Raw genomic sequence first — 25,191 nt, forward strand, 5'->3', positions numbered from 1 at the left:
ACCACTGTTGCTGTACGCCAGTGTTCAGGTACATATCCTGTAGTAAGGCTAAGGTTAAATAGCATTTTTATGTGCGGGGTTAGCTCCTCTTGGAGTTCACGTAGCACGCAACCCGGGATGCCATCAGGTCCCATTGATGCTGTGTTTTTAGCTTTGTTGAGGGCGGTTCTCACTTGGACATCTGAGATGACAGGGAGATTACATTCAGCTGGGATAAGTATTTCTTCTTTTGGGGGTGAGGGAGGGGAGAAATTTGCACTGAACCTGTCAGCCAGAATGTTGGCAATATCTTGTGGGTTCAGTGTATTTTTTTTGTTGTGAACTAACTCTGAGCATATCTGAGGGTTTCCGCCCATGTTTCTAAGCTGAAGAAGGCTTTGTGGTTATCTTTAGTGTCCTTAGCGATTTTTCTCTCAAAGTTGGCCTTGGATGTTTTTATGAGAGAACGTAGTTTTCTGCTAATGTTGATCAGAGATGTCTTCCCTTTATGGGATTTTGCTCTGTCGTGCAGTAGCTTCCTTCTTTTGTTATACAATTTGTTAATGGCTGAGGTCCACCAGACAGGACGCTTGTCTTTGGTGGAGAGGGACTTGGATTTATTTGGGATTGCATGATCCATGCATTCTTGGAGATGTCCATAGAAAGCATTTGTGAAGGATTCGGCATTGTGGGATGTGATATCCACTGGCCCAGTGGGCTTAAAGGATACCATCTCAGTCTTAAGAAGAGTGAAGTCTGCTTTTGAGAAGTTTTTCACTGTGGTCTTTTGTGCTGGGGGTGGAGGTGGGATATGTATATCCAAGGTGATTAGTTTGTGGTCAGATCTCACTAGTGAGGGGTATACCTCCGGTGTGGAGCATTTTGTCCCCATGTTTGTGATGATCAGGTCTAGTATATTATCTCCCCTAGTGGGAGAGGTGACTAGTTGTTCCAGTGCATTTGAATTTATGAATTCCAGGAACCTTTGGGCTAGGGTGTTAGGGCTAGAATAATGTACCCAATCTATGTTTGAGTAGTTGAAGTCTCCCAGTATGATGGTATTTTGTGATACATTCATATCCTCCAATGTCTTCAGGAAGGCTGGGTGGGGTTCCTGAGATTGGGAGGGTGGTCTGTAACATGCTACCAGTTGTATTGCAGTTTTGCCTATGGTTAGTTGCACCTGTATGGTCTCTGATGCTTCATGTGTTGCTACTAACCTGGAGGTGTGGGTGTCCTTGATGAATATGGACACTCCCCCTCCCTTTGTGGTTCGGCCCGGGTTTTGGGGCCGAAAAGCATGATACGAGGTATAGCCTGGTAGCGCTCAGGTGCTCTCAGGAGCCTTGAACCAGGTTTCAGTTACTGCACAGACGTTGATGTTCTCCATACTGAGGAGTGCATTGAGTGCCTGCATCTTGAGATTTAGACTTCTGGCGTTGAGCAGCATTACTCTTAGTTTTTTTCCATTTTTGTTTTCTAAGGAGGTGGGTTTGTCTTTTGAGCCTTGCCTAAAAAAGGCACTATGAATATGGGATACTACCTAAACGAGGGCAAGAGACTGTTGGCAAATACCCGATGCTACATGCACATGTCTATTGATCCCACTGATGTTTTTAAGAAGGAAATTGATATGTTCTTGAATCAAGGTGAAGAAGAAGGTATCATTACCAAGACCATTGTGAAACAACTTACGGTTAAGGATCCGCAGAAACAAATTCTCTATCTCCTTCCTAAAATACACAAGTCTATTTCTAAACCCCCAGGTAGACCTATCGTATCGGGCATAGGCTCATTAACAGAACCTCTATCGGCCATCTTAACACATCACCTGAAACCCTTATCAACTTCAGTCAGAGCCCGATTACAGGACACTACCCATTTCCTTCAAATTATACAAGACACACAATTGGAACAAGGGTGGTTAATGTGTACGCTGGATGTGAAATCACTATACACTAGTATACCGCACTGGGCTGGACTACAAGCCTTTCAATATTGGCTTGAACGATCAGCTTTATATCCACCTGGATTCAATACTTTATTAATCTGCATGGCAGAACATGTGTTGAATAAAAATGTTTTTTATTTCCATGGGGAATGTTTTTGGCAACTACAAGGTACGGTTATGGGAGCCTCTTTCACTCCCATATATGCAGATTTATTTATGGCCTACTTTGAAGAATGCATTATTTATGACCCATCACATAATTTATACATGGTGGAGATTGACATCTGGCGTAGATACTTGGACGATTGTTGGATGGTGTGGCGGTGCGGATCCGGCATATTTACAAGAGTTTGTTGAATATCTGAATGGAAACATATGGGGCATTGAGTTTACTGTAACATTTCATCATGATATTATTGACTTTCTGGATGTCACAGTGTACAGAAATGCGGATCATACTTTAAGCACCAAAACATATCGTAAATACCCGCAGTACAATGCACTGCTTCATGCATCAAGTATGCATCCGAACCACACCATCCGAAACATACCGAAATCTAAATTTTTGCGTATCAAATGCACAAGTTCATCTGAGCAGGATTTTGAACAAGCCAGAAAAGATCTGTACCACAGATTTAGGGACAGGGGATATAGAGATTCGGATATATATATAAAGCAAGTGAATGGTGCAACACTCAAGACAAGGAACACTTTGTTACAATATAGGAACTCAACCAACACTAAGGAGGATTCTACCCTTAGGTTTGTGACCACATATGGCAGGAACCACCACATGGTAAGAAACATACTAAATTCGAATTGGAATATACTTTTGGCAAATGAGGAACTAAGAAAACTTTTGGGCCCCAAATGCCAAATTTCATTCAGGCGGAGCAAAACCCTAGGAGGTCTTTTTCTCATTATAAATATAAGGAAAGTGGGGGTGCCATATATCAACAAACAACTTTAACTGGAGACAGACTTCTGGGTACCTTCCCATGTGGTCATTGTAGCTCTTGTTCACATGTTAGCAAACTTAAAGAATTTACTAGTGTTAATACGAACAGAGTATATCAATCTAGGGTGTTCGCTAATTGTAGTAGCACCTGGATCATTTATCTAGCCACTAGCCACTTGCCAATGTAAGGCATTTTATGTGGGCCAAACATCATGGTCACTTAGAATACGAATGACAGAACATAAAAGCGACATCAGGAACAGAAAAGAAACTAATGCCTTATACAGACATACCATTAAACATGGTAATGCTCATTTTATGGTTATTGATAAAATCACAGGGGACAGAAGTAACCAACAAGGTTGGCATGCTATTTTAAATCATAAGGAAAAGTATTGGATTACTAATCTTGGGGGATTATTTCTGCCGGGTCTTAATGACCATTTATAAATAACCTTAAGATGTATGCTGTTCGTCAGCATTATGAGTTCAAGGCTGGTGTGAGCCAGTCTATATTGATTGCTCTGGTCCTCTTACAAAGTTATACATTAGATCACTAACATGACGACTTATATGTTGTTTGGTGGTAATAGTTAGTTATACTCCTATGCAGACTATACTGGTTAGATATAGTGACATGCTCATTTCATTTTTAAGTCATAAGATTTGATAGAGGATTATTTCTAACCTTGGAATATTTACTTATACATGTACATATACACATTATGTCCTACATCCCATTTACCAATATTGTATATTCATGGAGTTGTTGATAATGTACAGCAGGACATTTTTATGGGTTACAACTAGTTTATCATGGGTATAATAAAAAAATATATATATATATATGTTTAAATATCGTGGAGCAGATATAAATGTTGATATTTAACATACCAGGATATTCCAATTGGATATGTTATGAACTCTAGGTTTATTAGATTCTAGAGATTTTGATAGGATGAAGAGTTTTGTCTGTTGATGCTCAGATATCTCACTATATATATATATATATATATATATATATATATATATATATATATATATATATACAATTTTTTATTTACAAATTTATATATACAAGCTATGTATTATGTATTTGTTAGCATTATATATTAAACTAGTTGCATACTCAGAGAAAACAGATTGTAAATGTGGACATATATGGGTCAAAAAATAGAATATGTTGGTCGGGCTTCAATTGAACTTAAGGGCTATTTTCTTTATTTATTATATATTGATAGATACAACTGGTTTTGTTGGGCTTCTCAACATAAATAGTTTTATCAATATATTCAAGAACTGTTTTTTTTTTAATTTATCATAGTGCAGTTAATTTTGTGTTGAACAGTGTTAAAACACTCCAACCACTAGGTTGGGCTATACCACTGCTTCCATTGATTAGGAAACAGTATAAATATTTGTCATTATTTTATTGTTTAAAAATTTTTTTCTATCCATTGAGGAAGGCTTGGTAGCCGAAACCGGTCTGGATATAGGAATATAGAAGATTATGTAATAAAATTATCATCCTGATTTAAGGCTGGTGTCATGTATCGCAACTTACTTGATCAGGTCAGTGAAATCTATGTAGCTTTATTCGATATGTATCTGCTTAAGAATATTTATGAAGTTTGCTACTTGGTTATCCGTTCTATACCCCCTGAAAACACTTTAAATTGTCCAGATCAGGTTTTGCTCTTTCTGCAAGGAGTTCTTAAGAACAGCTTTGAGTCTATACATTGTCCTGCTTTGTACTGTTCCAGTAAATGTGTATCAGTCCTGCAGCAGTGATTCTTAAAATGTACATGGTACAGTAAATAACTTACCATATCAGAAAATGTAAGAATGGATCCACTGCAGAAGACAGTCTCCTTCCTGCCCACCCCTTAATAATGTGTTCATAGTGAGTCTAGTAGCATTTACAGGACATACTCTTTGACTCCCTCATGTTTTTGTTCTTAGTTAAACCTAATGTAATCATGAATGTTGTTGTTTGTCTTTCGGCTTTTCCCAGTTAGGGGTCGCCACAGCGGAACTCCAGTCTGCTAATGATTGGCTGTAGATTTTTACGAAACGCCGAGGTGCCAGCTCGACGCCCAGCCTTCAACTAAGGCACACCCATTTACGCACGCATGTCTTTCGAACACTACCCAACCGCGGGGAGGACATGCAGACTCCACACAGAAGACACTCCCAAGCCCAGCCGAGAATCGAACAGGAGAACCTCTTGCTGTGAGGTAACAACGCTACCGCCGTACCACCGCGGCATATATTTTTCATAATCTAAGTTGGTTGACTATTGGATTATTCATGCTTATATTCATACCTTCACGTAGTTAGCTGTAGGTAAGTAAACATATTTGTGTATTTAGCTACATCCTTGTGCATAAATATGTAGCAATAGCCTTTTTTCTTTGGTTCCTTTAGCCTGCCACAAGAGCATTCGTTAGTGATCTCTGCCTTTTTCTGGGCACTCAAAAAGAGCATTGGAAGGCACACGGGTTACTGTCTTTTATATCTGGGCTACCATGTAATGGCCACAACTGAAGATTGCAGCAGTGTTGACTGCAACACTTCTGACTGCTAAGCAGACCTATCTGAAGATCTATGTCACCTCTGACAAATAACCTAACATTTGTATATGAATTATACATTGATACTATTATTTTTGTATCTGCTTTCATGATGTGAGTCATCGCATAACTGTACCGTCTTGGACATGGATTGTAGAGTGATTAAGCCATCCTCAGAAAGGGATTTGCTAAAAGGTCAAACTGTCTGCACATACCTCTTAAAACAGGAGTGCATTCTAATTCTCAAAGGGGACAAGAAGTTTTGTTTGTGTCTCCTAGTTCTGATGAGACTGAAAGACAAAATTTCCATTCTAGATTTGAGAATTCAACAAGAATATCATGTATATCTCATCCAGATGGCGACTCTTCAGGGTCATACTTTGCTGGCAACAGGACTTGTCAATGGTGTCTGACATGATCAACTCTTTTTCACACAACATTGCCTGGGGTTCATACCTGAGGTTCCTCTGATTCATTCTGGGTGGGCACTGTTTGGATATGATGTTCACTGTGGATTCCTTGTCTGCAGTTTTGAACTTAACATTTAGTAAGTTTTGAATAAATGTATATTTTGCTTAGCAAGCATTGGTTGTAGTTTTCTGCTATGACTCCAGGAGTATGTCTGTTATGGGCTGGTCCTATGACATTCTTCTACAATGTTTCAGTCGCTTTCTCATGAGGAATTTCTGACCTGGACATATATGAGGCTGCGACTTGGTCTTTGTTTTTCACTAGGCAATTAGTTGAGTGGCCCATTCATTCTAAGCTAAGGTTAGGTATGAGACCTACAGTGCTTCCTCCATTTCTTAATCCTCTGATTCTAATCATAGGTGAAGACTACAGAAATGATGTAAGGAAAAGAAATACTTGGCACAGTATTTTTAACACTTACCACACCAGTAGGTGGTTCATTTCTTTTCTTCCTTTTCATTTCTAATTTCTTCTCCCTTTTTCTTTTATTTTCTGCGTTGTTTGCTCTCTGTTAGTGCTTTATTGTTTCAGTAATCTAAGTGAGTATGCTTTGTGGATGTTAGAGATACAGATTCTGGACCACTTCTAGATACGATGTGACATGGAGAGGTGGCCGCTGCTGTTAACTTCAAGAAGATACTGTCTTATCTCTTTGGAAATCTGAAAGGATTTCCACTGGTACAGCTGTCTGGTAGTAATTTTAATCTTTTTTTACAAGATTTTTATAACAGCTTCAAAATGCCTAAGCTTCTTTATAAATTAATGAAAAGCTGCTAAGGCCAAAGTTACAAACCTGTGTCAGCCTTGGATTGTTCAGCTGATCACTGTACTAATTTGTCATATGGCTATATAGTGTTGTGGTTTACAAAGTCTGTCTGTTGCAATGTTTTTCCTGCTATTATATTTTTTCTGCCATCAAGTGGCCACACAGAGTTAAAGCTATGATATGGCTGTTGCTTAGAAAGAAGATGGCTTTCAGATATCTTCGTGAAGAGGAGGAACACTAAGGAGATTCAAGGGAACATAGCCATCTTTTGTTTAAAGGAAGTACCTCGCACAGCTCTTACAGAACTGTATTTTCTGTGTGTGTGTATTTATATATCCAATTTCCCATAAATTAAACATGCAGGACTGGTAGCAACTTATACATATACACAAAGATATGATGCCAGTTTACCAAATTAGTTTTAAATATAATGTGTTTATTTCTGTTGTTAAACTGAAAACAGATGGTGACAATCTGAAATGAAGAGACCAAAAATACTCCAAAAATTACTCACTTGTGACTAGAAATTAATTTAATCTTAAAATACCTCAGAAAAGTGCACTGCTAAAATAAGAATTTGTGGTATGGTCCTAGAGACAGTGTTAGACTGAACCACAGACGGTGCATCATCACCCTTTGAAGTGGCTGCATCTGCTAGGACCTCTACCAGAAAATTCTCCATTCATCTGTATGTCAGAATTTTTATGAAGATTTTTTTAAAGCTATTAAAGTGCAGAAATGGCACTATAATTCAAAGTCTAAGCCCATATAACATGTCTTTAAATTTTATCTCTAATATTGCTATAGTATTTACTGTAAAGTTGGGCAGAGATGGATGTTATTCTTCTCACTGATCACTTTTTTTCTGCCATTGTATGTTTGGGATATCTCTGCAAATACATAACAAGCCTTTACCACACAACTTTCTACTTTCTCATTTTCTTGTGTAAAATGTTTAACAGCAAGAATAAACTGAACATAATGCGGATTAGTAATTTTATCATTTTTTCCCCAGAGGTTGCAACCAGACTGTCTTCGGTTTGCTGTGAATATCTTGTGCAGAGTGGAGCGATTATAAATATTTTTATTTTGATCAGAAGTTGTAACCGCAGTGTTCCATGCATGGAAATCATTAAATATGCAATTCAGGTCCTGCTTAATCTTTCAAAGGTATTTTTTGCATTTATTTCTATATTTTATAAATGTTTTGAGGTAAATTTAAGTGTGATTATTTAAAGATTCTAATTTTCAAAGAAAACACATGAATTCCTCAGTGCCCTATCAGAATACAGCAGTACAGCACTTAGTATACTGAAGAGTACCACAAAAAAAAGCAGATCTTTTTGGGTATGGCTAGAGATCTTTCTGTTGGGGAGAATGCATTCCTCCAATTTCTGCTTCTTCTAGTCTGGAATGTGAACAGTGAATGTATTGTCCATAAGCGGGTAAGATGTTTTCTCAGTCATCCCCCTCCTCTTTTCAGCTCTCAACTATTGATGAAGGTTCATATAAAGATATCCAATATGATCCTGGAGGACTTCATTAGTCTCTGGCAATGAGAGAGATGTTCTAGTCATGACCATAGTCTTCTGTAGCTTTATGGGAAGACAAACTGAAAGTCAAGGCTGACTTGCTTCTGTAAATCTCACACATTCCTGTGAGCTTAGCTGCAGGTGTCATATCAGAAATGCTTTAGTGAACCTTTTACCAGGTCCCCGTACATTGTCATGTGTAAGCAGCTATCCTTCTGTGATGCACTACATCAGCTGAATCTGATGTCATTCAGTCTGCATTAATTGCCTTCTTTACTGCTGGTACATCTAGGAGTTGGGTCTGAAATACCAAACATTTAAGGTCTACATGTCTACTTTGTGTTTCACGACTTTAAACTTCTGATACATTACAGACTGATAAAGTAGTTTGAAGAATAATTTGCTTTCTTTAATCCTGCTTAATTCCCTTCTCCCACTCCATAAGACCCCCTGCCCAGTGGCTCCACTACCTGCACCTAATCGATCCATCTGTTCTGTAGAGGCAAGAGCCATGTGGCCTACTTTTTCCTGTCTGGATAGTCCTAACTGCCCCATCCAATCCCCCCAGCATTGAGACTTAAGAGCAGGCCAGCTGCAGGTCCTCTGGTGCAGTCTAGCCTTTTTTCCCCTAGTGTGTTCAACATAGCTGCCTGGTCAAAGAGAGAGGTGGAGTGAGTGTTCCCATGTACACACCCTTCCTGTTTCCTCCCAATACAGAGCAAGTCAACACACCTCTATAGGTGGAAAGTGCACCCCAGACTCTTTTAAATGTCATCAATGCTATGGGCCAAACGGTTTCTCACCCCCCATGGAGGAATGAGCTGATGTCAGCCATGCAGCCTTTCTACCTCTAGAGGAGTGGTTTCCAGCTCTGAAATTTTACCTTATTGGTCATTTTGGGCTGCATTGTATCCCTTTTAACTTTCTGCCTTAAAGCCTCGTATTTGTGCGGGTTTGCGCAATACGCAGTGCCACTAAGCTAGGGTAAAACTATTCCCGGTGCCAGAAAGTGTACTCTTCAAATTTTCCCTTAGATCTTGCTACTTCTCTTCTTCTCTGCACTTAAACAAGCTTATACATTTAGCACTTATCCAAACTTCCCATAGCAATTACTGTAGCACACAGACTGTTACCAGCACTAAACATTCTATAAAGGAAACAGCCTCAGTACTTAAAAAATTATAAACCCCTCCAGGCATGTCCAAAGGTCAGTTCCCCGTGCTTTCTCCTGTTAACCTGGTGAACCTGGGTATCCTGAGGCAATGTATGAACTGCCTCATGTACACTGACAACCCTCTCCTCTTATCCCAGAACACTCGGACTTGCGAGAGATGCACTTATTTATCCAGATTGGAAGCCATGCACTCTCCAGCCAAGACTGGAATAGCCATTCAAGAGGAAAAGGTCAACACTAGCACTGCACCACACCACAAGGAACACACAGCCACATACCCTCACAACTATCACATAATAACACAAAACACACACACACCTTTGTGGAGGCTCTCAATAAAAATCTACCAAAACAACAGAGACCTCCAAGGCAGAAACACATGCAACCACTGCACCACAGCACAAACCATGAGACACGCAGCTCACACAAACAGTATGGCACACAACCAAAGCCCCTAAGGCAAAACTGCTTACCCTAATACACTTATAGGTGACTCAGTAGTAAGGCACACTGATGTCCCACTCACAAGGTTGAATAAGGAGAAGGTAATGGTCAGCTGGCTGTCAGGAGCCAGGATACGCCACATAACGCACGCACTCAGGTTATTCCACAGAAGGTTCAGATATGACTGTCATTGTTCATGTTGGTATGAACAACCTAAGACGTACCTCCCTGGACTACATGAAAAGAGGCATGGAGGAGCTTTCAGATCATGTAGCCCAGGAAGGCATGACCCTAGCTCTAAATAGCATCTTACCGTCACCAAGAATGATACCACAGTATAAACAAAAAATGATTAACTTAAATAATTGGCTAAGTTTCTGGTGGCATTCCAAAGGAATCAAGTATCTGTCTGCCTAGGGTGACATGATCGACAGACCTCGATGCTTTGCCAGAGATGGCCTGCATCTTTCACCCCTGGGATTTTGGATACTGGCCAAGGCCCTTGCCACCACTTTAGTGCCTTTTTTAGGCAATGTCCAGAGGACCAAATTGCCACCATAACAGCTACAAGCAAATGTAATCTGAGGGTTATGCTACTCAATCTCAAAATGCACTCATTCAAAGCACTCCTCAAAATGGAGAACATCGACATTTGTGCAGTAACAGAGACCTGATTCAAGGCACCTGAAAGCACTCCTGCACTACCAGGCTGTATGCAACTCATACCACACCTTTCGGCCCCAAAATGTGGATCGAAGCCCTAAAGGTGGTGGTGTCCATATTCATAAAGGATATGCACACCTCCAGGCTAGTTGCCCAACATAACACCTCAGAAATGCTCCAGGTACAATTAACACTGGGCAAAACTGCAATCCAGGTTATTGTCTGCTATAGATCCCCTACCATGTCTCAAGAATCCCACTCCACATTCCAAAACATCCTGTAAAATATTAAAGTCCATCCCGACACCCTCATACTGGGTGACTTTAAATGTCCCTCTATTAACTGGGAAAACTACTCAAGTACCAACACACTTGCTCATTGTTTCCTGGAATTCATCGATTCCAATACCCTGGACCCAGCTCATTCTTACCGCCACTAGGGGTAGCAACATTCTCAATCTGGTTATTGCTAATATGGGCGACCGTTGCTGTACACCAATAGTCAACTCCTTCCTGGTCAGATCTGACCACATGCTGGTCACCATGAATACCCCCCCCACCCCCCCGCAAAGGAAACCACTGTAAAATCTTTTCCAAAGCCAACTCTGGGCTTCTAAAAACTGAGGTGGCTAACTTTACATTGCCCATGCAAATGGAAAATAGATGCAAGACGGCAGAATCATACTCCAGTGTACTGTACTAACACCTACACTAATGCATGGAACAGACCATTCCCAACAGAACCAAGACACTCTCCTCCAAAAAAGGAAGCCAATCTGGTGGTCCCCTGCCATAAACAAAACTCTACAACAGAAGGAAGAAACTGTTGCAAAACAAGGCAAAGTCCCAGGACTGGAAAAACTTCTTTGTCAGCCTTAACAAAAAGCTGAGATCCCTCATCAAATCCTTCAAAGCTAGCTACGGAAACAAAATAGCAACAGATACTAAAGAGAACCACAAGGCCTTCTATAATTGTCAGATAGCTACAAGGCAATGCTCAGATTTGCTTTGAACTACTACACAATGGTAACTCCTATACTGAGCCAACAGACATTGCCAGTGTACTGATTGACAGATTCAGTGCCAACTTTATCCCCTCTCGCCCCCTAAAGGGCCAATCACAATACCTGTGGAATGCCAAGTACCCAATATTACAGCTGCACAGGTTAAAATTGCACTGGCCAAGGCCAAGAATACAGCTTCCATCGGACCTGACAACATCCCGGGCTGTGTTCTACATAAATTGCAAAAAACAGGTGCCAACTTCCAAATTCACAAAACAGGAAACTCAGTAGGAAAAAAACACTTTAATGCAAACAGCAAAGCTTTCGGATACAATCCTTCATCAATACTAAAATACAAAAGTTCTTATTCTTTATATATAGGTCCAAACAGGTCATATGACCGACAGCCAAAAGATCATATGACCTGAATATTTAAATACACCAATATAGGACAAATATAAAAGATAAAAGTATAAAATATATAAAAAATTATATAAAAAGCATATGTAAAACATATAAGACATGCTACTACTAATACATATATCAATAACAAATGTATTGTTAGAAAGATATATATGTGTGTGTGTGTGTATATATATATATATATATATATATATATATATATATATATATATATATATATATATATATATATATATATATATATATACATTTTATTAAATTTGCATATCACAATCTAAACTTACTAAGCTTAACCAAAACTGGTTTAAGGCTAACTATACTATTTAAGCCAGGTACAGAATCACTGGCGAGCCTCAAAATCCACCCATATTCTTTAATTTCCAAGGTGTTATTTATATCCCCACCTCTGGGGGAAGGCTGAACAGAATCTATGGCCCTAAACTTAAAAGAATGTAGCTGTCCACACTCCAATATATGTCTATATAAGGCATTCCTATCTATACATCTCCTGATGTCAGATTTGTGTTCTGTGATCCTTTCCTTAAGCTTATGTGTAGTTTTGCCTACATAGAAGGACTCACAGGCTACACAAGTAGCCAGGTATACCACGTGCGTCGTTGCACAAGTCGCTGCTACATTGAACTTAAACGTCATCCTATTTACCGGATGTACAAATGTGCCAGTCTCATCATCAATAATGTCCTCGCAACATGAGCAATTATAACATTTGTGTGTGCCAGAACCACCAAATGGGGATATAATATTACTAGTACGGAAGTCTTTATAGCACAATGAACTCTTGAGAGTTCTCATATTTATATAGGCAAAGTAAGGTCTATTACCTAATATTGCTTTCAAATCATTAGAGGTCATTAAAATTAGCCAGTTCTTAGATACAATTTGTTTAATAGAAGGTGTTCTCATACTGAAAGATGTCAAGTACCTAACTACTGCTTCATGTAAACTGGATGTAGTATTATCCCCCACGTCTGGAGTATTTGTGAGAAAAATTGGCCCCAGCACCGTCTTTCTATCCTCCAACACTTTCCTTTTCTCATCAAGCAATAACATATCATCATATCCACTAAAGGCAAAATCTGCTAGCATGTCATCCAACTGTTTATCAAAGCAGTAATCATCAGTATTGAATCTACTCAGTCTACATAACTGGGACCTTACAGTGCTTCTAAAAGTATGCGGTGCATGCATGCTGCTAGCATGTGTATATCTCCCCGCACAAACATCTTTCCTATGTAAATTTGTCTGTATAAGGCCTCCTTCAAGTGTCAAGTTAATATCCAAAAAAGTAATATCAGTTTCTGAATAGCACATTTTAAATTTTAAAAAAGAAGATGCTGAATTTAGATAAGCCACAAACTCATTCAAATCTACCAATGTGCCTTCCCAAAGCAAAAAACAGTCATCAACAAAACGCTGAAAAAACTTAATATTGTGTCTATATGGGTTAGTATCACTAAACAAGTATTTCCTTTCCCACTGGTAAAGTACCAGATTAGCGTACGTATTGGCTACTGAAGTACCCATAGCCACACCCGTAAGCTGAAGGTACAGAGAATCATCAAAAAGAAAAACGTTATTCTTTAATATGACATCCATAAGACTACATATATTTTCAATTTTTTCAAAATTCGGACTGGGACATGATACCAAAAATTCCCTTAACTCAATACCAGCATCAATCGGGATGACCGTAAACAAAGATACAATGTCCAGTGTAACCAAATAATACTTCTTAACGGCCAAATCTACCTTTCCTATACTATACTAAACCTTTAACTTTTGCAGAAAATTGATGGTATCTCGCAGAATAGAATCACATTCAATAAGGAATGGTTGGAGTTGTCCATGCAAATAAATAGATATGGGCTCGGTCACCCAACCAGCACCTGAGACAATAGGTCTCATAGGTGGATCACTCATAGACTTGTGAATTTTAGGAATGCCATAAAGTTGTGGAGTTACAGGGCAAGAAACAGTCAAATAATTAAATAAATCTATATCTATATCACCGTGCAATTGCAGCTCATAAATGACCATGTTCACATACGCAATGCATTTTTTTACATCCATACAGGTAATACATTTAAATGCAGCATCATCTAAAAGCAAAAGGGACATAGCTGAAATATATTTGGCCCTCTCCATAAGCACCACTACTCCACCCTTATCAGCTTGTTTAATTAAAATATTTTGACTAGACTGTAATTCCTTAAACACTTTAAATTCTTCAAATGTCAAGTTAAAACGTTTTTTACTATTTTTAACAGTGCCATTATACAAATTTCTAATCTGAAGCTCACATAAATCGTGAAATGCCTTGACCACTGGTACATTAACGGGAATGAAAGTACTTAAACGTTTACAGCTTCCCTCTATTGTTGAGGTATTACCAAACAATAGCTTTAAATTCAACAGTCTAGTAAACTTCTTCAAATCTGTCAGAGCTGAAACCAAGTCATCCCCACATGAGGGTATAAAGTTTAGTCCTTTAGAGAGGACTGAATAATGAGCTTCCTGCAGTTCAAAATCAGATAGGTTTAACGTACCTCTGTAGATTTTCGGCTGACCTTGCCCACACCTAAAGGGCTGTCTAACTTTCTTTTATTAGGCGCTCCAACGCGTGAAACAGGTGAGTCCCTCAGATTCGTGGAGCGCTCCTTAATAACCTCAGGTTGTTCTAACAGAAACCGCTTATTGGAAAAATTAATTGTCGTTTGTTGCGTTTTCTTACTTGTCACGTTAGAGACGCCATCATTAGTAGCAGTTACTTGCTTCCCATCTGAGGAGGCATGAGTTCCTACCAACGTAGGAGGCGTCGTACGGACTAAACCATCTGCTCCTAGAGGTGAGGGGTTGGAATTCTTAGGTTCTCTATGTCCTTGATTTATTTCAGCAGTAGTATCACGTATATCATCAAGAGTGTCCAGTGCAGGACCAGTATGGTACTTATTAGCTATGTTACTATTTTTATTATACTGAATGTGGCTTTCCCTTGGCCAAGAGAAGATATTACCTTTAGTAAAGTCATTAATATCGCGAATAAGCTTTCGCTTCTTGGTGGCTTCCATCCTTGTGTCAAATACCTGCATTCTCTCCACCATATGCTGGTATCCTTCCGACAAGCTTAGGAAAGCAGGCATAGTCACTAAATCATTTTCAAGTATTATAATTTCTTTTTTAAGTTCTTCCTCAATAGCCAGGAAATGTTCATTCATAAGGCACATATAATCTATGCCCAACTTGATGTTTAATTGCTGCCATTTTTTAAGCAGTTCTGGATATGTGTTCCCATATGAGGGCATTTTAAGGATTCTAAGCCCTCTGGGAACAATTCCTCTGTCAATATACGCAAGAAAACTAAAGCGCTGCCACTGCAAGCGCTTAAAAGTGTTGGCTTTTCTTTCCAGCAGTTGTAAAGATTTATAGAACTCTGAAATAACATCTTGAGCAGGTGTAGAACTGTCCATAGGTATATTGCTAGCTTCTTCAGCAACAGTTAGCAAGGGGTTAGTCTCCATATTAATAAGAGACTTAATAGAGACCATTGAATTTGCCATATGTAGGCTAAATAGGCTGCCAAATAGACCTTACTGGTGGAAAATCCTCTGAAATAGCAGGAAACAAATAGCCAAAAAAACAGGTGCCAACTTCGAAATTCACAAAACGAAAAACTCAGTAGGAAAAAAACACTTTAATGCAAACAGCAAAGCTTTCGGATACAATCCTTCATCAATAATAAAATACAAAAGTTCTTATTCTTTATATATAGGTCCAAACAGGTCATATGACCGACAGCCAAAAGAGTTTCTCGTTTTGTGAATTTGGAAGTTGGCACCTGTTTTTTGGATATCTGTTTCCTGCTGTTTCAGAGGATATTCCACCAGTAAGGTCTGTTTGGCAGCCTTTTTAGCCTATGTATGGCAAATTAAATGGTCTCTATTAAGTCTCTTATTAATATGGAGACTAACCCTTTGTTAAATGTTGCTGAAGAAGTTAGCAATATACCTGTGGACAGTTCTACACCTGCTCAAGATGTTATTTCAGAGTTTAATAAATCTTTACAACTGCTGGAAAGAAAAGCCAACAATTTTAAGAGCTTGCAGTGGCAGCGCTTTAGTTTTCTTGCGTATATTGACAGAGGAATTGTTCCCAGAGGGCTTAGAATCCTTAAAATGCCCTCATATGGGAACACATATCCAGAACTGCTCGAAAAATGGCAGCAATTAAACATCAAGCTGGGCATAGATTATATGTGCCTTATGAATGAACATTTCCTGGCTATTGAGGAAGAACTTAAAAAAGAAATTATAATACTTGAAAATGATTTAGTGACTATGCCTGCTTTTCTAAGCCTGTCTGAAGGATACCAGCATATGGTGGAGAGAATGCAGGCATTTGACATAAGGATGGAAGCCACCAAGAAGCGAAAGCTTATTCGCGATATCAACGACTTTACTAAAGGTAATATTAATATCTTCTCTTGGCCAAGGGAAAGTCATATTCAGTATAATAAAAATAGTAATACAGCCAATAAGCACCATACTGGTCATGTACTGGATACTCTTGATGATATATGTGATACTACTGCTCCAATAAATCAAGGACATAGAGAACCTAAGAATTCCAACCCCTCGACTCTAGTAGCAGATGGTTTAGTCCGTATGACGCCCCCTACGCTGGTAGGAGAAACTCTTGCCTCCTCAGATGGGAAGCAAGTAACTGCTACTAATGATGGCGTCTCTAACGTGATAAGTAAGAAAACGCAACAAATGACACTTAATTTCTCCAATAAGCGGTTTCTGTTAGAACAACCTGAGACTATTAGGGAGCGCTCCACGAACCTGAGGGATTCACCTGTTTCACGTGTTGGAGCGCCTAATAAAAGAAAGTTAGACAGCCCTTTAGGTGTGGGCAAGGTCAGCCGAAAATCTACAGAGGTATGTTAAACCTATCTGATTTTGAACTGCAGGAAGCTCATTATTCAGTCCTCTCTAAAGGACTAAACTTTATACCCTCATGTGGGGATGACTTGGTTTCAGCTCTGACAGATTTGAAGAAGTTTACTAGACTGTTGAATTTAAAGCTATTGTTTGGTAATACCTCAACAATAGAGGGAAGCTGTAAATGTTTAAGTACTTTCATTCCCGTTAATGTAGCAGTGGTCAAGGCATTTCACGATTTAGGTGAGCTTCAAATTAGAAATTTGTATAATGGTACTGTTAGAAATAGTAAAAAACGTTTTAACTTGACATTTGAAGAATTTAAAGCGTTTAAGGAATTACAGTCTAGTCAAAATATTGTAATTAAACAAGCTGATAAGGGGGGAGTAGTAGTGCTTATGCAGAGGGCTAAATACATTTCAGCTATGTCCCTTTTGCTTTTAGATGATGCTGCATTTAAATGTATTACCTGTATGGATGTAAAAAAATGTATTGCGTATGTGAACATGGTAATTTATGAGATGCAATTGCATGGTGATATAGATATAGATCTATTTAATTATTTGACTGTTCCTTGCCCTGTAACTCCACAACTTTATGGCATTCCTAAAATTCACAAGTCTATAGTAGTGATCCACCTATGAGACCTATTGTCTCAGGTGCTGGTTGGGTGACCGAGCCCATATCTATTTATTTGCATGGACAACTCCAACCATTCCTTATTGAATGTGATTCTATTCTGCGAGATACCATCGATTTTCTGCAAAAGTTAAAGGTTTGGTATAGTATAGGAAAGGTAGATTTGGCCGTTGAGAAGTATTATTTGGTTACACTGGACATTGTATCTTTGTTTACGGTCATCCCGATTGATGCTGGTATTGAGTTAAGGGAATTTTTGGTATCATGTCCCAGTCCGAATTTTGAAAAAATTGAAAATATATGTAGTCTTATGGATGTCATATTAAAGAATAACGTTTTTCTTTTTGATGATTCTCTGTACCTTCAGCTTACGGGTGTGGCTATGGGTACTTCCGTAGCCATTACGTACGCTAATCTGGTACTTTACCAGTGGGAAAGGAAATACTTGTTTAGTGATACTAACCCATATAGACACAATATTAAGTTTTTTCAGCGTTTTGTTGATGACTGTTTTTTGCTTTGGGAAGGCACATTGGTAGATTTGAATGAGTTTGTGGCTTATCTAAATTCAGCATCTTCTTTTTTAAAATTTAAAATGTGCTATTCAGAAACTGATATTACTTTTTTGGATATTAACTTGACACTTGAAGGAGGTCTTATACAGACAAATTTACATAGGAAAGATATTTGTGCGGGGAGATATACACATGCTAGCAGTATGCATGCACCGCATACTTTTAGAAGCACTGTAAGGTCCCAGTTATGTTGACTGAGTAGATTCAATACTGATGATTACTGCTTTGATAAACAGTTGGATGACATGCTAGCAGATTTTGCCTTTAGTGGATATGATATGTTGTTGCTTGATGAGAAAAGGAAAGTGTTGGAGGATAGAAAGACGGTGCTGGGGCCAATTTTTCTCACAAGTACTCCAGACGTGGGGGATAATACTACATCCAGTTTACATGAAGCAGTAGTTAGGTACGTGACTTCTTTCAGTATGAGAACACCTTCTATTAAACAAATTGTATCTAAGAACGGGCTAATTTTAATGGCCTCTAATGATTTGAAAGCAATATTAGGTAATAGACCTTACTTTGCCTATATAAATATGAGAACTCTCAAGAGTTCATTGTGCTATAAAGACTTCCGTACTAGTAATATTATATCCCCATTTGGTGGTTCTGGCACACACACATGTTATAATTGCTCATGTTGCGAGGACATTATTGATGATGAGACTGGCACATTTGTACATCCGGTAAATAGGATGACGTTTAAGTTCAATGTAGCAGCGACTTGTGCAACAACGCACATGGTATACCTGGCTACTTGTGTAGCCTGTGAGTCCTTCTATGTAGGCAAAACTACACGTAAGCTTAAGGAAAGGATCACAGAACACAAATCTGACATCAGGAGATGTATAGAGAGGAATGCCTTATATAGACATATATTGGAGTGTGGACAGCAACATTCTTTTAAGTTTAGGGCCATAGATTCTGTTCAGCCTTCCCCCAGAGGTGGGGATATAAATAACACCTTGGAAATTAAAGAATATGGGTGGATTTTGAGGCTCGCCAGTGATTCTGTACCTGGCTTAAATAGTATGGTTAGCCTTAAACCAGTTTTGGTTAAGCTTAGTAGGTTTAGATTGTGATATGCAAATTTAATAAAATGTGTATATCTATATATATATATATATATATGTACACACATATATATCTTTCTAACAATACATTTGTTATTGATATATGTATTAGTACTAGCATGTCTTATATGTTTTACATATGTTTTTTATATAATTTTTTATATATTTTATACTTTTATTTTTTATATTTGTCCTATATTGGTGTATTTAAATATTCAGGTCATATGATCTTTTGGCTGTCGGTCAAATGACCTGTTTGGACCTATATATAAAGAATAAGAACTTTTGTATTTTAGTATTGATGAAGGATTGTATCCGAAAGCTTTGCTGTTTGCATTAAAGTGTTTTTTTCCTACTGAGTTTCTCGTTTTCTACATAAATTGCAAAATGAACTGGCACCACACCTGAGTGCCCTGTTCAATCACACCCTCATCACAGGCTTTGTCTCCACTGAATGGCGCACTGCTACAGTAATCTCACTCCACAAAGGGGGGGTGTGACTACGGACCCTGGGAACTACTGCCCCATTAGCCTGAGGAGTCTGTTATGTAAGGCTATGGAGCGCATCATCATGGTCCTAATAAATAAGGACCTAGGGAATGTCCCGACTCTAGACCCCTTGCAGTTCAGATTTGTTAGGGGTAGATCTTGTCTGCTCAACCTGGTGGACTTTTTCGAGTCTGTCACCAGAGCAGTGGACGAAGGCAAGGTAGTTCACACAGCCTACCTCGATCTGACCAAGGCCTTTGATACAATTCCTCACTTAGGAATCATAGATAAACTCACTAAATTAGGCATCAACCCCTATGTCACAAGGTGGGTTGCAAACTGGCTTACTGTTAGAACTCGCACAGTGAAAGTAGCGGACTCCAAGTCAGACTACTGACCAATCACGAGTGGAGTCCCACAGGGTTCTTTCTTGGGTCCTCTCCTGTTTGGCATCTACTTTTCTGAAGTCCAGGCCAAAGCCAAGGTACTCTGGCTGACCATGTTTGCTAACTACTGAAAATTGGGAGCCATTATTAACTCCCCAAATGATGTTGACATTCTACAGAAAAGCCTCACGGAGACCAGTGACTGGTGTCAGAACCATGACCTTAAACTTAACGCCAAAAAATGCATGGTCATTCCCTTTGGGAAGAACACGGTACCCATGAACTATCACATCGATGGTAGTCCACTGAACACCAAAGGTGTCATAAGAGATCTGGGAACACGAGTGGATAGCAACCTATCCTTTGACAATCACATTGCCACTGTGGTCAGAAAATCCTTCTATGTGGCACATCTCATTACAAAGGGTTTTGCCTCCAGGAAGAAAGAGGTCATTGTGTCTCTCTACTCTTCCCTCATTAGACCAGTTATTGAGTACAATGCCCCATTTGGCATGTACCTCACTAGACATATGCAACAACTAGAAAGACCACAAAAATACCTCACTAAGAGGATCCTAGGCCTTAAACACTTACCGTGTGCAGAAAGATGTAAAAAAAACTCCAACTTTTCTCTGTATCGTATCGCCTCTCTGCTTGACCTTCAAAGCCATGTCAGACCCAGCACTGCTAGAGATGCTACATCTAAAGAAATCCCAATTCCTCTGTACCACACGTGCCAGAGATCTCAACCTTATTACCATAATCAGCAGAACTTGTTGGAGGGACAGGTTCCTAACCCAGAGACTGCCCATTCTCTGGAATAGACTTCCCTTACACGTCAAGCAGAGAACCTCACTAACCCTCTTCAAGAGAAATCTTGACGAGTGGATGGGAAAAAGAAAATTCACCCTGTGGATCATTTCAGTGCCCTGTGGATCATTTCAGTGGCCCTGCTGAACAGAGACACGGGGAAATAACGTCAGGAATTCACCCTGGGGATCATTTCAGTGGCCCTGCTGAACAGAGGCACAGGGAAATAAGGTCAGGTGGCATGTTTGCCAGGGAATCTTTTGGGCTAGGCTTGTTAAAGGCTGCAGGGCCGTTAGCCTAGTACATTCCTGTGAACCTATGCTAGCTTTATCTTTCCATGTCACTAGTAGTAGAATAGAAGCCTCCTAGCCCATAACCAGGGCTTCATCCCTCTATACCACAGAACCTGGGTACTTTTGTTGCTTTATGCCCTCATTCTCACCTATCAGTAAGCCATCGTTCATTGGGACCTGAATTTTATAATGAAGAAGCTTTCACAGCCTCTCTCTGAGTTGGCCTCCCCTACAGCACTCACATTTATCTTTTTTAGGAGTCTGTGTCCATTGACAGTTGCTTCCTCCATAAGGGTTTCAGAGTCAGAAGTCCTAATGTATGAGGATCTCCTTGGTTTTGCTTCGAGACTGGGTATCCCTCACTACTGTTCTATCACTTCCTCAGAAAGTGACTAAAGAGGCAGCTGTGGACAAGTCTGTCATCATCTCAATCTTATTCCTGACTGGGGTGAGTTTTTTTTCAGCAATCTGGAAAATCACTGTCTCTTGCAGTTCTACTGTTTAGATTCAAGGACCTTCACAAGTCAGAGTTTTGTGCTGCAAGTAGGGGAGAAAGGAACTAGTCAAACCTACCTTGCCCAAATGATCATTCTACTGTATTTCTTGCCACCACAACTGTAGCTGTCTTCCTGACAGTTGTAATTAGGGGGCATTCTGCTAGGGAAATTTTAATTTTATTGCATATTTGTTGAACTTGTTTGTGGGTAGTCACTGATTCTGCATTAATGTGTAACTGAACAACTATTATGGACTTTCATACTGAAAGCAGAACATATGTGAGGGCTGTCTTTCAGGATAGTTTACCTTAGCATGTCCTTCCTTTTGTCTGCCTCCACCCTGTTTTTGGTGTCTTGTGTTCAGAATAGTTCCCAAAAGTAGCCCAATGTATATGGCCTGTTAAAGTACAGAATGTGATTGCTCATAATATTATTAGATACCCAAGAGGGCTTTCCACTTTCTTTCTCTTATTCCTGGCCCAGTGCCCTTCTTGGTTCTTCTTTGTGTCTGTTGTCCCATTCCTGTCATTAAATATATCCAGAAAAGAAAGGTGCTAAATGTTTTCTTAGGAATTGAAAAGAATGCAACACTTAATGCAGCATTTTATAGAAACATCTTGATGAATAAGCTTCCCTTACTAGTACTATTTTGGGCCACAACACTCCAGTCCAACCAGCTGCCTAATATGCACAAACAAATTTGTAAAATAGGGAAGCAGCGTAATCTAGTACTAGGGCTGTATCACATTACAGGGTTATCTAATTCTCTTCCCTGCTGAAGGGTGCTTTCTTTGTGACACTTGCATGTCCCCTGTCTCTCAACATGGGTTTCTAATAAGCTGCTTTCTTTGTGACACTTGTGTGTCCCCTGTCTCTCAACATGGGTTTCTAATAAGGCAATTGGTATCCTCATACATCCCAAAACATGAATTTGGGTGAAATTTTGATCTTTGTGTGTGTGTCTGTGTGTGTCTGTGTGTGTGTGTTAGAGGAGGGATATTATGTGTATCCTGCAGTGGATTAGTTCTCTTTGCCTTTTATGCCCCTCAGCTGACAGGATAAGCTGTGCATCTCCTGTGACCATACGTATTGTAAAGCAAATCACAAAAAATGAAGGAATGTTCTGCTTAGTGGTTTGACTATTAAATAGGTGACAAGTTTAATTTGTAGCTCAGGCATTTGACAGAGCTGGCACCGAGGATGGGGTGTACCTGTCCTGCAAAAAAGGACCAAGCTCATGTGGGAAGATTATTTGAACCCTGGTGGAATCTGGGGCTCAGAGTATTGTCTGAGTGGGAAAGCAGGATAGACTCTGGAGGCATGACTGCCCTAAGAGCCCAGGGTAGGCATGTCCTCAGAAGCCATGCCTCATTGTTCTCACAGCCTAGAAATGCAGCATTGTTTGAGGGCCTTAGATAATTCCTGGTTCATGTAACTTGTATGCCTCTGTAAGCACCCACTTTGTTCTACCTCATGCCACTGCACTCAAATTCCCTATCATACCGTATTGTGCAATCCCACCAGTGGGATAGTACCAGGCCCAACAGAGTACTTCACTTCTCCTGGCAGCAGCCCCCACACACACACATCTTGGGTGGGGGGGGGGGGGCAGAGGAATAGCACAGGTATGCTGGCAGCTGGTTGTCAAGCTGCAGCACCAGAGGCAAAAAAAAAGGAACAAATTATTGAAGTAAAAACTTAATAACAAAATTGTGTTAGCACAATAGTTATCAGGTTACATTTTAGGTAAGTAAACATACAAAGTACATACATGGAAATTAAATATTTATGGTCCATTTCTTTGTTAAGTTTAGTCTGAGGGAAATTTTACCCTTGAACCCTCCTTGATGCTTTGTAGGCAGTTTATCTTGGCATTTTAATTTTTAGTACAGTAGTCACTTGCATTGCACTCAATTATTAGTACAAATGATATTAATGATTGCAAGTTGTGTCCATCTATATATTACTGGATGATGAGGAATACTTCATTTCCACTGACAACCTCTTTTCTATGTATATGTAAGTTATATGTAAATCAGTTTGACAAATAGATGTATTACTCTGTACCAGCTGCCACCAATCTGTAAGTGATGGTCATAAGCTGTAGTTACGCAATCCACAGCACTATCAGATTATGTGCAAGGAGTGGTTAACCTTAAGAGCATGTGGTAAATACACATCAATGCCTTGGATAATAGTGAACACCTTTCACACACAGAGTATTTAAACTGACCAGCTGCACAACAAAGTTACAGTCACTGGCTAATCACCTTGCTTTTAAAGCCTAGTGCCTTCCAGTGCTGTCTTGCTAGCAGTAACTTGTGCAAGAATTTGTTTATGCATCCTTACATGCAAGTGTATATGCACACATTCTGACACTGCAATATGTTTTCCTGGAGGCAGTAATCATACCTTTCCAATGTCAATACCCCCCTCCCTTTCCTGACATGATCGTGTCGTGCTGTCACTAGCCATACCAGTCCAGTCCTGCACACCAGTTACACAATTGCTGTAAACCAGCTATTATATATTTGTATTGTAAATGGCTTTAAGCAGTCATTCTGCAAAAGGATTATTTCAGGAAATTCAGAAAATACCAGTAGATTCAAAAGTAGGTAGAGAGTAAAGACGAAATAATAAATAAATAAATAAGTGTTTAGCCACTCCCACGGTGGAAACATTGCAGTTCATTAAAACCAAGAGTCACTGACAAGAGAGGATTTTCAACCACACAAACTTATAGCTGTGGGGGGGAGGGGTCAGTACATTTGTACCAACACATGAATGGTTTATCTTGCTGAATGTACCACTTATGTCATGATGTGCAGGGCACTCTGTACTAAAACTGAGCAGTAATGTATAAAGCATAATTGTGTGATTAAGAAGAAGTGTGTCAAAAATGCATTAGCCAAGCATTTCAAAGAATATGTGGTTTTTAAAAAGTTTGTCTTGCAAGTTCTTAGATGAGTAGAAACAAATAGAGCTGTCCGGATGTGATGGAGGTTGGTTTGGCCTTCCAGGTATTGGGAATGATCGCCCAAGAGATTGTATCAACAGGTACCACCAATCACAGTTCCAACCCAAGGCCCTTTTCCATTTTCTTTTTCATCAGATAGCTACCGGAGAGAGATTCCCTCTGTTAACCTCAAACCAGCTGCCTAGAAGCAGAAAAACACAAAAAAAGAAAAGAGTAAGAGGAAATACCGAGATTCCCTGTCAAAGTCCCCCTCTCCCCACCTCTGAGGACCTTGAGCTGGCAAAAAGATTGGTTGTTTCCAAAAATTAGTGCCTGCGGCAACCTTCCAAGTGTCACAATGTCCAGACCAATGCCAAGTAAATCTACCATTCTGATAAGTACATAACTTGTGTATTCTTATAAGTGACCTGCAGTGTTTTATGTGCTCTACTACTTTATCCCCCCCTGGCCTTTTATTTAGCACTCTCCCATCCGTTGCTTTTTGCTTATAATCTGCTTAGCAATCCATGGCTGGGAAGGCAGTCTTTAACCTACAGTCTAAACTTCTACTTGGC

General features: G+C 39.5%; 1 protein-coding gene across 1 annotated transcript in view; it reads left to right on the plus strand.

Annotated features, from left to right (window-relative positions):
- Positions 1–25,191, plus strand: part of ASPM (assembly factor for spindle microtubules) — a 2,279,206-nt gene that overhangs the window by 2,006,582 nt on the left and 247,433 nt on the right. Inside the window, exon 27 of the mRNA XM_044080257.1 lies at positions 7,714–7,868. Within this exon, the coding sequence (XP_043936192.1) occupies positions 7,714–7,868 (155 nt within the window). The remainder of the gene's footprint in view (positions 1–7,713; positions 7,869–25,191) is intronic.

Source organism: Protopterus annectens, chromosome 8.part0 (assembly GCF_019279795.1).
Source record: "Protopterus annectens isolate FY-2018-M chromosome 8.part0, PAN1.0, whole genome shotgun sequence".
Lineage (NCBI taxonomy): Eukaryota > Metazoa > Chordata > Ceratodontiformes > Protopteridae > Protopterus > Protopterus annectens.